Source organism: Malania oleifera, chromosome 1 (genome assembly GCF_029873635.1).
Source record: "Malania oleifera isolate guangnan ecotype guangnan chromosome 1, ASM2987363v1, whole genome shotgun sequence".
NCBI classification, from domain to species: Eukaryota; Viridiplantae; Streptophyta; class Magnoliopsida; order Santalales; family Ximeniaceae; genus Malania; species Malania oleifera.
Window position 1 is genome coordinate 101,709,156 of NC_080417.1, and position 16,097 is coordinate 101,725,252.

At 37.4% G+C, this 16,097-nt stretch overlaps 1 protein-coding gene across 10 annotated transcripts in view; it reads right to left on the reverse strand.

The window, feature by feature from the left end:
- Positions 1–16,097, reverse strand: part of LOC131165454 (CSC1-like protein HYP1) — a 94,414-nt gene that overhangs the window by 50,833 nt on the left and 27,484 nt on the right. For all 10 annotated transcript variants that reach the window (XM_058123319.1, XM_058123303.1, XM_058123298.1 and 7 more), the window contains one exon: positions 1,559–1,835. In XM_058123319.1, the coding sequence (XP_057979302.1) occupies positions 1,559–1,835 (277 nt within the window). The remainder of the gene's footprint in view (positions 1–1,558; positions 1,836–16,097) is intronic.

Sequence of the window (16,097 nt, forward strand, 5' to 3'; positions counted from 1 at the left end):
TTTCAATGCTCATTTCACACTTTTTGAAGGATAACCTTATTTTTCCAATGCCACGTCCTCCTTAGACAAATCTATTTGAGTCTCAATGATTTCTGGTTTTCCCTCATGTGTTCATCCTCCTATACCTATTCCTCTAGAAAACTCTTCCACTTCTGTTTCCAAGCCATCAATTATAGGTAAACAGGGTAGACATCATTACCAACATGCAGCCACCTCATCCATCCTCCACTATTTTGACTTCTAGGTCAGAAGATCTATCTCTACTCGACTTGGATTTTCGAATTAGTCATCGAAAAGATACAGGGACTTCTACTCACAGACGTTAGCTGCTTATCCTGTTGTTGCTTTTTTTGCTATTCACCTTCCCGTTATTATGTGTTCTTTTGTCGTGTCTATTTCATTTATTTCTATTCCTTCTTCATATGTTGAAGCTCTTGCTATCCTCAGGTGGAAACATGCCATGGATGTAGAAATAGGCGCCTTCTCTACTTGAGGAACATGAGGCTTGGTGGATCTTCCTCATGGTAAGGAGTAGGTTAGATGGCATTGAGTGTACACCATCGAATATCTTCCTCATGGTTCTATTGAAAAACAAGAGGCTTGATTGGTTGCCAAAGACAACACCCAAATATATGGTATTGATTATTCCAAGACCTTTTCTCCTGTTACTTGGCTAAATTCTGTTCGTGCGCTGACATTGTTGGTTATTAATTTTGATTGGTCCTTATATTCATCAGATGTGAAGAATGCCTTCTTAAATGAGAGTTTGCAAGAAACAATGCACATGGAGCAACCTCCGGGGTATGTTGCTCTGTGGTAAGGTATGTAGGTTGCAACTCGCAAGGTCATTTTATGGTCTAAAGCAATCTCCTCGATCATAGTTTGACAAATTTAGTATGGTGATCTCCGGCTCTCTGTACTCTCATTGGGCCAAGTGGCTGTTCATTTAATTGAATCTAATTGTAGCTATACATTCACAGCATATATCCACCACAGACTACAACTTCCTTCTCAAAATACAACATGTGAACTTCTAATACTAACACAAAAGTAGCTTCTTAGCAGTACAGCCACAGGAAGCCACTATTTGAACTGCAATTGCATTAACCAGGAGAATGGAACTAAATCCTAGTACTTCACAGCAGTCCACGAGTATTATGTCATCAAGAAATAATTGGAAGATAAAAGTAGAAAAAAAAACAAATATTGGGGTTTCTTTTTCCTTTTATTTAGGGATATATATATATATATATAAAAATCTGCAGCCCAAGAAAAAATATCAACAAGTTTTGAAAATTAAAAATAGATAATATCCTTATACACTTTGTTGAACTTTAAAAAATTACAGGAGTTTGGGTACTCCTTGCCCTCTTCTTTTTTTTTTTTTTCCCTTGCTGTTCTAATAAAGTTTCTTTTTCTATAAATAAAAAAAATGAAAAAGAAATTCCAGGAGTTTGGATAAATTTCACAAATTTGCCCATCGGATAGGAGAAAAATTAAGTCCACGTGATTATTCTTTGGAGGTCAATATGAACAAAATTGAAATATATTTTTTTACCTGTGCTGGAACAGCTTCAGCTAGTATCCTGGGAATTTCCTTAGGCTCCAGGAAGACATTAATCTGAGAGATAGCTGATCCAGATAGTACATTGGCAAAGAAAATATTCCAAATGGTGAACCATAACATCTTGTTGCATGCACTTTCTTCAATCTGACTGAGGGAGATGTATGCTTGCATGGAGGAAAACATTATCATAATGGGCGGTACAAAAGATAGGAACAACTGAAGAATGAGACTAGGAAGATATCCTGTAATCACTTGACTTACAAATGCTCTGCATATCAAAAAAGCCATATCTTACTCTAAAATAATATATAGATGGAACAGAGAAACTCAAAAACCATGTTTAACATTACAGATGTGACAACTTACTAATATAATGTTTGGACAGTCCAAACAAATAACAGCACCCAGTTAACCTTTATGCTTCACTAAGACAAATTAAGTAGATATGATGAATCCAATATTGATTTTGCATCTTATAGCTTCAGTTAGTAATTTGTTATTTTACATAATATAACTCGTCGATTGATTCCCCTTTTTTTCTATCAAATATCATAATTTATATATCCTATTCTATTTATTTAGCATATATTATTAATTGTTTTTAGTATTTTCTTTTATCATGATGCTGGCTTTTCCATTTCACTTGCATCATATTTGCACCTTATAAGTGGATTTAAACAAATTCTAAGTTAAGTTTTCCACAAGTTTCAGACTTACAAGTTCCAATACATCCATCTGCATGTCCATTCAATATGGCATTACTGCATTACCCATAACAAGGGTGCATTTATGTAAAATTTACTCCATTCACCAATCTTTGATATTTTTCTTTATCAAAATAAACCTCGATTAAAGTTTCTAAAATTGTTTATTATAACTTTTTTCTTCAGAATTGTATGCTGTGTACCATATGTGATTTAGGACAAGAAGCAAGACCTTGGGGGGATCCTTGCTGGAGAATAATTAAGAAGAGTAGGGTTAAGGTATTGTGAGGTTAAGTTACTAGTTTATTACGTGTTTAGTATTAATTAGTATAGGATTACGTGTATTTGGGTGTTATTTGTAATATTTTTGTAAAGTAGGGCTATGTTTGTAATGTAATGTAGTTTTAGGGGTTTATGTGTAATTTATGTAAAGAGGCTTTCTTATAAATAGTGTGTGAAAGCCATGATGTAGGCAGTTGCTGATGAATTTGAATTGAATTGAATTGAATGTGAGTTTTCCCCCTGATATTTCCTCTCTCCTCCCTTCCCCTTCCTTACTCTTTTCTAATTTTTCCATGGCTGCAAAACCTTGATGCTGCCCCTGCATCATTTCGTATCAAACCCCAACCACGATCTCCATTCTTCCATTTCAGTCCACCCATTCTCCCTCACTATTCTCCTCTTCTCTTCCTCTTATTCCTTCTCTTCTTCTTTCTTCTCTGTTTCTGATCTCCTGTTCTGTTCATAATTCTCTCTTCTTCTTCTTCTTCTTCTTCACTTCTTCTTCTCCTCCTGTTCTGTTCATAATTCTCTCTTCTCTTCCTCTTCTTTCTTCTCTGTTTCCAACAGTCTCTCCTACTTTGCTACTCTCTCATCTCTTAGTTTCTACTCTAAAATTTCAGTCTTGGAAAAAAAATAAAAAATAAAATAAAATAAAATCTGAAAAGCAGTTTTGCAGTTTCAGAACATTTCAGAAAATTCCAGCCATGTCCCCATTTCTTCAAGCACTACCTTCCAGACACCATCCTGATTCCTGCAGCACCAACCATACCACCAAAAAAAAAAACCCCCGAAACCCTTCCCCTCAAAATCTCATCGCCGTCATACCACTGGAGGGCCCCCACGCACAGGCCAAATTTCTCCAGCCACCGACCCTTTAAAAATCCACCATTGCCAGAGTTCTTTTGACATACAGCCACCACCACTGTATTCCCCACCCCCTGTTCTACCCATCGCCTGAAAAGTCATCACCGGAGCACCATTGCCAGTGCCCCACATGCTGGCAACTGCGAGTGAGAGTGTCTGCCAGCATCTCCTGTTCCCAGTCTCACGAGAAATTACCCAGCCATGATATTTTGGATTTTCTCCACGATATTTTAAGCTGCAAGAAGATATTTTTACTGTGAACATATTACATTCAAGCATATAAATAATTTTTGGCACGGAACCTTACAAATAGTCACTCCAGCACTAAAAATCAGGTTTTTTTGTTGTAATTTTGTGAGTTTCTTTGTGAATTTGTTTCATGTCAGCAGGACAATCAATATCAAGGTGAATTGAAAATAGTTTTTGAGAAATTGGGAGTAAGGCTTGTGGAAAATTGTGTTGGAGGGTTGTTGGTGATATCTATGCTGCAGCATATATATCCATAAATTCAACCACATGGTGACAAATTACAGGAAAAAGGAATGCCATTTATCATACCTTGGGCACAGTTTGAAGCTCTTCAACACCTTTTTCAAATGTGGAGAAAAGGTTTCCAAAATCATTATCAATGGAAGATGTCCAATGAATTTGGTTCTCATAAATGGGGTCACTCGAATGCAGCTTCATCTGGAACATCACCCAGAGCCCTATGAGATGCTTTGGGTTGATGACTTTAATGTACATGGTTATGAAAGATGTTTGGTTCCCATCTAAATGGGTGAATATTTGGCTAATGTTCGGTGTGATATCTTACCTATGAAGATCAGCCATGTACTCCTTGGTTCTCCTTGGTTGGATGATTTAGGTGTGACTCAAGGACATGAGGACACATATCGCTTTCACTATAATGAGAAGACAATCATTTTTGAAGTCGGCTCTACCAATGAACCAAGACAAAGAATCAATCATAATTACTCAGCTTGAAGACAATCCAAGGAAGGAAATGAATGTGTTTGAAGACATCCAAAGTCCTTCAAACATTCCAATTGTTGAGTTTGTCAATCCCAATGTGTTTATCGATGCCAACTCTCAATTCAAGTCTATGATGCTGCCAAAGGATCGTGGTTTCTTGTATCACTCGAGTGCTGGCTTTCAAAGAATCCAAGTTTGCTTCTCCCTTTTGATTCTCCAACATTTCAAAATTCGAGACCGAATTTTTTCTAATTGGGGGAGAGTTGATGTAGGACAAGAAACAAGACCTTGGGAGGATCCTTGCTAGAGAATAATTAAGAAGAATAGGGTTAAGGAATTGTGAGGTTAAGTTAGTTTATTATGTGTGTTTAGCATTAATTATTATAGGATTATGTGTATTTGGGGGTTACTTGTAATATTTGTGTAAAGTAGGGGTGTATTTGTAATGTAATGTAGTTTTGGATTATGTGTAATTTATGTAAAGAGGCTATCTTATAAATAGTGTGTGAAAGCCATGATGTACGCAGTTGTTGATGAATTTGAATTGAATTGAACGTGAGTTTCCCCCTGGTACCTTCTCTCTCCTCCCTCCCCCCCCCCCCCCCCTCCTCTCTTCTAATTTCTCCATGACTGCAAAACCTTGATGCTGCCCCTACATCAATATATCTCAACTGTTCTCTGTTTCACAAAATATTTAACAAAATTCAATACGTTTTTTAGGTTGCAAGCGCGCACCTTACAAAAAAACTGGATATGGTGGTTACAGGGCTGCTACAAACCTCTTAAGAGATTACAAACATTCCGTCATAAAAAATTCAAAAAAAAATTTCTTTCCCAAAAAAAATCAAGCATCATCGCAGTTGCACCGGGTGAAAAATTGGCACCTGTAAGTCTGAATTTCTTAGCTAAACCATTTAGTCTAAATTTTCAGAACTGACCCATGTAGCATGTGTCAGCATTCAAGGAATATCTTTCTACTTTTTTTCGTGTTTGTTAAATGATGTGTGGATTTTAATGATTTTCATCACACAGTTCTTAAGGTTCATAAAACAATTGTTTGCATTATAAAATTGAGGGATCCTGCTTACTTTAACCACTTTGTATACTGTAGGCAAAGTTGACAAACACTTCAAACAAAAATTTTGACATTTCCAAATGATGAACTGCATAATTAATCACTTAAATTTGTTTTCCTTAAGTTCCATTGAAAAATTTTTCACTATAATATTCTCCTATTGATAAACTAATAAGAGTTCTAACCATGTGTTTGTCAGTTTTAAATAACAATATTTATTTCTTCAAAGGTTTTAATGTGGCAAGAAAATTTACAGATTTGACTTTTTTTTTTTTGTCTTTCTTGATAACAAAAGAAGATTATTGATAGAATAGGAATGTACAAATGGGAGAAGACATCTCCTTTCAAAACTCTGGGTTACCCCAGAAAAAGGTAAAAAGGATTAAAAAAAAAAGGGCACTAGAAACGACCCAAAATAATCATCATGCCCCCTATAAATTCAACAAGGAACGCCAACCACGCTGAATATCCAAAAAGCACGTCCCCCTGAAGTTCCCACTACCCACACACCAAAGAGAAGCCAAATAGTGAATCTTCTTCCAAACCAACAAAAATGACAACTTCTTCCCTGAAAAATTAGGCATGTTCCTTTCCATCCAGAGACCCCAAAATACAGTAAATAGGGCACAATTCCATAACTCTTTACCTTCCTTTTTCCTGCCAAAACCGAAAAAAAAAAAATTGCCAAAAACTCCTCCACTGTCTCTGAACAAGCCCAAAATTCCCCAAAGGAATTAAATGGCTGGTTCTAAATCCTCCAGGCAAAGTCACAATGCAAGAAAAGATGTGAACCAGCTTCAGAGCAAGTAAAACAAAGCACACATACACCCAGAGAGAGAACCTTTAACAGTCTCCTAGTCTGTAACAAGTTATTGGTATTGGTTCTATTAACACAACCAGCCAGAGAGAAACTTTGGTTATAGGGGGGACTTGGCCTTCCAAATAGTTTTATAGAGAAGAAAAGGAAAATCAGAGCTAGTCTAGAACTCAAAAATGATTTTCAGGAATAGAACCCCAAGGGATCCAAAGACCAAGAGCTGGCTATAAGCTTCCAAGAGACTCGACATTATTAAGTGAGAAGAGTATTGATTGGAAAAGGAATGCAAGGATACCAAGACTTTGGGATGTTGTTAGCAGTATAGCTGATAGAACATTCCATCAAATTGTTGAAAAAGGAATTTAAGTCTATGTAGGAAGAAAAATTAGTGTTACAAAATATATTCAAGAATATTTACGACTTATATTAATATTTTCTTTGAAACTAAAATTCATAATATAAATTTTGTGCCTCAACTCCAAATAACAGCTCAATTAACTCATCAGATTGTAGCCAGAATGTGAGGAAAGCATGAAACTACAGGCATTGCATTATACATCACTTATTGAGCTTTTTATTTTTTTATTTTTTTTATAGAAAAAGAAATTCATTAGATAAAGATAGAATTTACAAGCAGGATAGAGGACATCTCCTTAACCAAGTCTAATATTGCAAAAATAACGAATGACAAAAACTCAAGACACCCTTAGAAGAGACTTCCAATTGCACTGAACTTCTGAAATGCACAATCCCTTGAAATTTCCATAGCCCATACACCATAAAGAAGCCATAAACAGAATTTTTAACCACACCAAACAATATGGTAACTTCTTCCCTGCAACTATACTTGCATTACTTCCTTCCACAAGCCCCAAAACACTACAAATATATCACAATTCCATAATGCAATTCCTTCCTTCTCCCTCCCAAACCCCACAAAAGAAATTGCCAAGAACTCCTCCACTGTTCTAGGACAAAACCAACTTTCTTCAAAGTAATTAAATAACTTGTTCAAGACCTTCCATGCATAATTGCAGTGCAGAAAAGGTGTGAAACAAACTCTGAACAATTAAAGCACAGCATACAAATATCAGGAAGGAGAACCTTCAAAGGTCTCCTCATCTGCAACAAGTCATTAGTATTTATCCTATTAAGCACAACCAACCAAAGAAACATTTTGATTTTAGGAGAAATTTTGACCTTCCATATAACCTTGTAAAGAGGAAAAGAGGAATTTGTCCAAACCAAAAATTCAAAGAAAGATTTACAAGAGCAAACTCCCGAAGAATCCAACAACTAATATCGGCTATCATTTTCAGAGGTTACCCTATAATTATTCAACATAATCGATAAAGAAGATAATTCAATAGTTTCCCTATCATTAAAGGCTCTCCTGAAATGGAAATCCCAAGAGAGTAAAGGACCGTCTGAGCCTACTCTAAACGAAGAAATGGGATCATTTGCCCTAAGCTCAACCAAAAAAGGCGAAGAAAAGAGGTGGACAAAACAACATTCCCCATCCATAGGTATTTCCAAAAATGGATATTACAACCCTTACCCAAAACAAATTTAGTATGGGGAAAAAAGAGAGGGTAAATCTGAGAAATAGCTTTCCATGGACTTTCTGGAGAGCATCTAAAACTCAAATTAGCATCCCATCCATTCCCATAAAGTCCAAATTAACTTTTGGCAACTCTATGCCATAAAGAAGAAACCTCTAGCGGGAACCACTAGAGCCACTTATCCATTAGTATCCCATTCATTCCCATCAAGTCCAAATTAACTTTGATAATTCTAGGCCATAAAGAAGAAACCTCTAGCAGGAACCACCAGAGCCACTTATCCATAAGAGTCATGTTTCTAGACACCAAATTTCCAAGACCCAACCCTCCCTCCCTCTTAGTCCTACAAACCACCTGCCAACTCACCAACTGATCCCATGATCCCACTACCCCTGTCCAAAGAAAATCTCTCATAATTCTCTCAATCCTACTAGCGACTCCCATAGGAATTTTAAATATGGAAAGAAAATACAACGAAATACTAGAAAGACAAGCCTAAATTAGAGTAATCCTCCCTCCCAAAGAAAAAAAAAATGCTCCCTTCCACCCATCTAAACGCTTGGACACTCCCTCCACCACAGGATCCCAAAAACTAGATGATCCACGGTTACCTCCCAAAGGAAACCCTAGGTAGTACAATGGCCATCCAAGCTCAGTGCACCCAACTTCCATGGCTAAATCCCTGACATGCTGTGCAGGCACATTAATAGCTGCAATACCACTCTTACCCAAGTTAATCTTAAGCCCTGAAACCCTTTTTCAAAGATTTTAAGGAGCCCCAAAATATTAATGAAAGAAGACTTATGATCCTCCAGAAAAATAAAATAAAACAAATAGATAGTATCATCTGCAAATGGAAGATGCAATTGAGTTTTATAACCCCACGCCACCCCCACCCCCCCCCCCCCCCCCCCCCCCCCCCCCCCCCCCCCACTTACAATTCAATGCTCCACCACCCCCACTGAAGACACATTTCTTACATGACACAGAAGCAAGTTTCAAAGGAATTTTTTTTATAGCAAAAGAAGAGATTTCATTGATAAGAGGAGAATTTATAAGAAGGAGAAAAAGACTTCTCCCATCAAAATTATGGAAAAATACAGAAAAACAAACAAATAAACAAAAACTGGAAAGAAAAAACATAAAATTCAGAGCAGAAAATTCCTCTAGTCTCTGTATATCCAAAAAACTAACTCCCTTAAAGCAACCGAACCCAGCACAACATAAAGAAGCCAGGTAATGAATCTTCTCTCAAACCAGCTGTCAACTCAATTTTCTTCCTGAAAAAATTTGTGCATTATGCTCCAACCATAATCCCCACATCATAGCAAAAATAACACACTTCCATAGTGTCATCCTCTCCTTCCTTATACCAAACCCCTCAAAGAAAATCAACAACAATTCCTCCACCGACGCCAAACAGATCCACGACTCTCCCATCACACCAAATAAATTATTCAAAATTTTCCAGGCATGGTCACAGTGTAAAAATAAATGAGGTTCCTTTTTCAGAACCCAAATGGCATGACATGCAGACATCTAGAGATAAGGCCGTCAAAGGTCTCCTGACCTACAACAACAACAACAACAAAACCAAGCCTTAGTCCCACTAAGTGGGGTCGGCTATATGAATCCTTTTCCGCCAAGAGGTTATTAGTGTTGATTTTATTAAGCACAATCAGCCATATGAAAGCCTTAATTTTTGGGAGAGCTTTTGCTTTCCAAATAGAAGAATATAGGGGAAAACAAGAACTAGAACAGGTCGAAAACTAAAAACATATTTAGAAGAGTAAACCCCCAAATGATCAGAAATCCAAGACCAAGCATCCCTAGCTGAAGAAAGATGACGGCTCTTCAATAACAATAACAAGGATGAGAGTTCTAGCAATTCTCTATCATTAAAAGGTCTTTTGAAATGAAAATTCCAAGAAACCAAAGGGCTACCCAAATCAACCACAAAGAAGGAAATCATACTATCTTGCCCTAAGCTCAAACTAAAGAGACACATGAAAGATGTGGCTAGAATATCATTCTCCAACAACAGATCTTTCCAAAATCAAATCTGAGAACCCATCCCCACCACAAATTCAATGTGAGGCATAAACCAGGGATAAATTTGAGAAATGGATCTCCAAGGGCTTTCCAATGAGCATCTCAAACTAATATTGGTACCCACCCATACTGGCTTCTAATCACACCATGCTAGAGGGACTGATCTTCTAAGGAAAACGCCATAACCACTTAGCTAAAAGGGCGATGATTTTAGACATCAAATTCTAAGACCCAAACCTCCCTCCAATTTAGACCTACCCCTCATCCCATCTCACTAAATGATCCCTAAAACCCCCTACCCCAGACCACAAGAAATCTCTCATGGTTTTCTCAATCTTCTTAGCGATCCTCCCTGGCATTCTAAAACTAGAAAAGTAATATAATGAGATCCTAAATAAGCAGGTCTAGATGAGGGTGATTCTACCCCCTAATGAAAAAAGAGCCCCTTCCAACCATCAAGCCTCTTTCTTACCACTAAAGAATTCCAAAAGTTTGCACATCTAGGATTGCCCCCCACCAGGACCCCTAGATAAGCCGAAGGCCACTCTAATATACCACACCCCCACAATAGAAGATCGCTCGCTAACTCGACCAAAAGGCACATTAATATTCGCTAAACGACTTTTTCCCATATATATTTTAAGCCCTAAAATTCTCTAAAAAACTTTAAAGATACCTATCTCCAGTTCAACCCATTTCCAACCCCCTATCCATAGCGGCACAGCCCTATCCACCATTCTACTCAACACATTGGCTACTACAAAAAGGGGGGAAAAGGGTCCTCCTGTCTAGTGCCTCACGAAACCTTGAATCAGGACTTAGGTTCCCCATTCACTACTGCCGAGAACCACACATTAGACAAACAATGCCCTATCGACCTATGCCAACACTCACCAATACCCATTCTCACAAATACTTTATCCAAAAAACTACAACTAATTCTGTCATAGGCCTTCTCAAAATCCAATTTTAAAATAAATCCCTTCTTCTTCCTCCTACAAATATCCTCCATTGCCTTAATAGCCACCAAGATAACATCCACAATTTGTCCCCTCCCCCCAAACGAAAGCACTCTAAGCTATAGAAATAGTCTTATCAAGCCCCACGCTCAGCCAATTAGCCAGAACTTTGGTGATGATCTTATATGCACTAGAGACTAGACTAACAAGTCCTCTACCTTAACGGATCTAGATTTCTTAGGCACAAAGGTAATAAAATTAGAATTAATGTTCTTACTTAGCCTCCCGTTCCCATAAAATTTAGCAAAAACTTTAAACAGGTCATCTTTAATAATATCCCAACAATCCTGAAATAAAGTTACATTAAAACCATCCGGACCCACAGCCTTATCCCTATCCATCCCAAACCTCACCTCTTCCTCCTCAAATGGTCTCCCTAACTAGGGTGAGCATAATTCAGTTAAAACCAAATTAACCAAGCAAATCGATCGGTTCGGTTCAGTTTTTATTTTCGTTGAATTTTGATTTTCAATTTTCGGTTCAGTTTTTGGGTTCGGTTAATTCGGTTAACCGAACTAACCAAATAGTATAAATTAATAATAAATAATTATATATATTATATATTAAAATATTTAACATATTATATATACATAATAACATTTTATTTATTTTTTATATATTATATATATTAAAATTTTAGATATATTATATTTAAATTTTATATATATTAAAAATTTATATTTTATATATATTAAAAAATTAAATCAGTTAAAATCAGTTAACCGATTTAACCGAAATTCGGTTCAGTCGGTTTTGAGTTTGGTTAAATATGGAATTTCAGTTGGTTCGGTTAATGAGATCTGTTAACCGAACCAACCGAATGCTCACCCCTACCCCTAACCAAAGCATCTAATCTCTAGAAATGGGATTCCACTCTAACCCCTTGACCATCGGTCTCCAAGCCTCATCCTCAGAATAGAGATTTAAAAGAAAATAAAATAAAAATTGGACATCTTATAAGCAATCCTATTAGGATCGTTAATAATAGTTGCCCCCTCCCCCAACCTCCAACTCCGTAATCAAATATTTCCTCATCTTACCATTAGCAAGCCTATGAAAGAAACCAATATTACAATCACCTTCCCTGATCCATTTGAATTTAGTTTTTTTGCTTTCGGCTTCTCATTCCCTTAAAGATCACCTCTTCTAGCTTATTCTTTAAAGAGATCCTTCTAGCCGCCTCATTCTCCGAGAGATTTGTCTCCTCTTCTTTCTTATCCAATGATTCCAACTCACTTAGGGTTCTAGATTTTCTAACTCTAAAATCACCAAACACCTCCTTATTCCACGCTTTTAGCTTTTTCTTAAGATGTTTCAACTCCCTCATAAACCTAAAGCCTTCCCAATCCCCTCCCTATATCCTTGCCCCAAGTGCTTCTCACTAATGGTTTAAACAAAGCATGATCCAACCACACATTCTCAAACCTAAAAGCAGTGGGACCCCAAGCTACCCTACTTGATTCTAGCATAACAGGAGAGTGGTCAGAAGTGGGTCTTGAAAGAATAGTTTGGGAGAGATTAGAGAATTTGTCCTCTCAATCACTATAAAACAAGAACCTATTCAATCTACTAGTCACTGCCCTAGCCCCCTCCTCCCCTAAAATGAAGTATAGGTAGCATTGCACAAATGCATATCTCTAAGACCACACTCCCTGATCAACAAGTTGAAATGTTGCATACTAGCAGTAACTACCCCCCCCCCCCCCTTTTCTCCCCATGAAATCTCACCATGTTAAAATCCCCGCCCACTACCCACCTAGGGAAACCAACCCCAAAAACGAAATAAAGCTCTTCTCAAAATGCACTCCTAAGATTAGGCCTAGAAGGACCATACACTAAGGAAACCCACCACTAACCCCCTCTCTTTCACTTCAACAAGAACCGAGAGGTAAAAGAAACCCACTAAACTATCCACTTTAGAACAGATCGAGTCCTACATGATAAGAACATCCCCTAAAGCACACAAGATGGTAAGAAATCCTACTCCCTACACCAACCACCCAAATACTTCTAATAATCCTTCAATCAATCACCTCTAGTTTAGTTTCTTAAATCAACACAATGTCAAGGGAATACTTAGACAACAATTCCTTAATGAGACTCCTTTTCCTAACTCCCCCTAGACCTCTAACATTTCAGCTGATAATTTTCAAAATTTTACACCCTTCACACCCTCCCCAATTCCCTGGCCACACCCATAATTAATAGAAGAGACCAAGTTCTTTAATTCTTTCTAAACTTCCTTTTTCTTTCACTCATATATTTTTGCACTCAAACCCGCCCTCACCTCCTCTCCTAAGGGACCCACTAGTTTTAGGCCTAAATCTTCTAAGAGTTTATGAGAGTCTTGTAAGTCTCTCTCACCATCCTTGCCGCTAAGCCCACTGCCATCTCCCCTACAAAGAACCTCTCTTTGGCATAAAGTATTAGATATAAGAGTAGTCTAAGTGGGAAGGGGGAGAACACCACAACTAGTTTTAGAGGAACAAGGATACCCCGAAGAAACATCTACCTTTTCAAAAATATCCCCCCCCCCGACATCTAAAGATTGAGCATCCAAATTATCAGCAAGAGGAGAATCAAGCTTAGGGTTGGACAAAAAAGAGTCCTTTTCATTGAAGGTAATCAAGTGGTCTAAAAAGTGATCAACACAATCTTTACCTACCTATGCACATTCAGGATTCCAATGTTGGTGCATTAGCTCTGTTTGTTGTGAGGCATTACCATTGTATTCATTCTGTTCCGATCCATTTAATTTTCATCATTTCCAAACTCTCTTCCAAAAAGTTGAAATAAATTGCTCTCTGCAACATCGAACTCAATTGTTATTTGATCAACTAAAAGTTCTTTTTCAGATTCACAAATGCTGCTCAAATCATCCTCCTCATCAAACGAAGAATCAAATTATGTTTCCTCTTGAAAATTGTCTTCTTATTTTCCTTTAAAATTGAATTTTCAGGAAAAGATTGAAGATTCGAAGAACAATTCGATTCCCGCAGTACAATCTGAGAGTATCTTTTTGAGTATATATTTTCCTCCCTACTATGGGAGGTACCAACAATCTCTAAGATATTCCTAATTAACCCCACATCCTTATTATTTGTTGCATCCTTCTGCCCAACCATACAAATCATCCTATCACAACCTTGCTTGTCTATCTCTCCATCTTCAAATCAGGTAAGCTTCATGTTGAAAACTGAAGCACACCTACTGGCCTCATTAAGGGGAAAGGACCACATTTTCTCAATCCATATTAATTTTAGCTTATTTGGCCCATATGACTTGTTCCTCTATATATTGGGTATTTAGGCCCATTCATAGCCAGCCATTTTAACCCATTCTGCTTTATAGATTTTGAACAGTCCCCCGCCGCTATGATGCTCGTAATGAGACGGGCTGGAATAGGAGATAGTACCTCCAAATCCCTGTGATCCTGGACTTCAGCACTTACTTCCTTGGTCTCTTTCTTTGCTAGAGCAGCCCTAATGATGTCTGCAAAAGAGGGATTTGTTGTATGATTATCCAACGTCCTGTATGTATCCGTATCCTTTCATATATTCTATTGATTTTAGAGAAGAAAATAACTCTCTTATTTCTTAATGATAAATGTACAGCCCTTATATAATGGAAGGAAGAAAAGTTTCTTTCACTATATTCGGTAACAAGATACTAATTACCACAAAATCAGGAAACTAGCCAAATATAGGAAACTAAAAAATAGGAAACAAACTAATAGAGACATCAAGAATTTTCTAGAATCTCTTTATTCCTAAATTAACGTAGTCAACTAATAATAAAATCAGAATTGCTGCAACAGTATCCCGGAAAATCAGGGATCGGGTATTTCCACTCTCCCCCTCGAACAAGGCGTAGATGTTAATCAAGCCAAGCTTGGTACTCAAATCTTCAAAATTCTTCCTTGGTAGAACTTTAGTAAGGATACTTGTTGTTTTCTAACTTGTCAACGTGTATAGCAGAATAATTGTCCCATTTCCTATCTTCTCCTTTATGAAGTGACGATCTATCTCCACATGTTTTGTCCTGTCATGATGCACCAAATTCTTTGCAATGTTAATAGCTGAATGATTGTCACAAAATACCTTCATTGGTTCAAAAGTGATGATTCCTAGTTCCCTCATTAGTCTTTCCATCCATATTCCCTCACAAATTCCGAGTGCCATAGTTCTGAACTCCGCTTCTGCATTGCTTTGAGAAACTACCGGTTGTTTCTTACTTCACCATGTTACTAGGTTTCCCCACACATACGTACAATAACCAGATGTTGACCTTCGGTCAGTTATTGATCCGGCTCAGTCAACATCAGTGAACACTTCAATATCTTTCCTTGTGTTTTTCCTAAGGTACAAGCCTTTACTTGGTGTCATTTTAAGGTACCTCAGTATCTGGTTGACAGCTTCCATATGTTCTAGAGTTGGATCATTCATGAATTGACTAACTACACTAACCAAGAACCCAATATCAAGTATGGTGTGCAAGATAAATCAATTTCCCAACAAGTCTTTGATATCTGCCTTTGTCCACCAGAAAATTGTCTTTATTAGCTCCAAGCTTAGTACTTGAGTCCATGGGTGTTTTAGCCGGTTTGCACCCAAGCATTCCTGTCTCTTTAAGAAGATCTAGTACATACTTCCGTTGTGACACTAAAATTTCCTTTCTTGACTAGGCTACTTCCATTCCAAGGAAGTATTTTAGGCTCCCAAGATCTTTGGTTTCAAATTCTTAGGCAAGTAAGGTTTTGAGCTTGATCAGTCTTGTCTTCATAATCACTTGCTAAGATGATGACATCTACATACACAATGAGAATCGCCAATTTTCCTTCAGTTGAGTGTTTGATAAACAAAGTGTGATCTGCTTGACACTAAGAATACCCATACTTCTTCCCTATTTTGTTGAACCTATCAAACCAAGCTCCCAGGGATTGCTTCAATCCATAAAGCGATTTCTTGAGCTTACATACCTTATTCATAGTTGCCTGTGTTTCAAAGCCAAGAGGAATGTCCATGTAGACTTCTTCTGTAAGGCCTCCATTGAGAAAGGCATTCTTAACATCAAGTTGGTAAAGAGGCCAGTCAAGATTGGCAACCAATGACAGTAGTACCCGAATATCGTTTAATTTGGCTACTAGAGCAAACGTCTCTTGGTAGTCGATGCCATAGGATTGA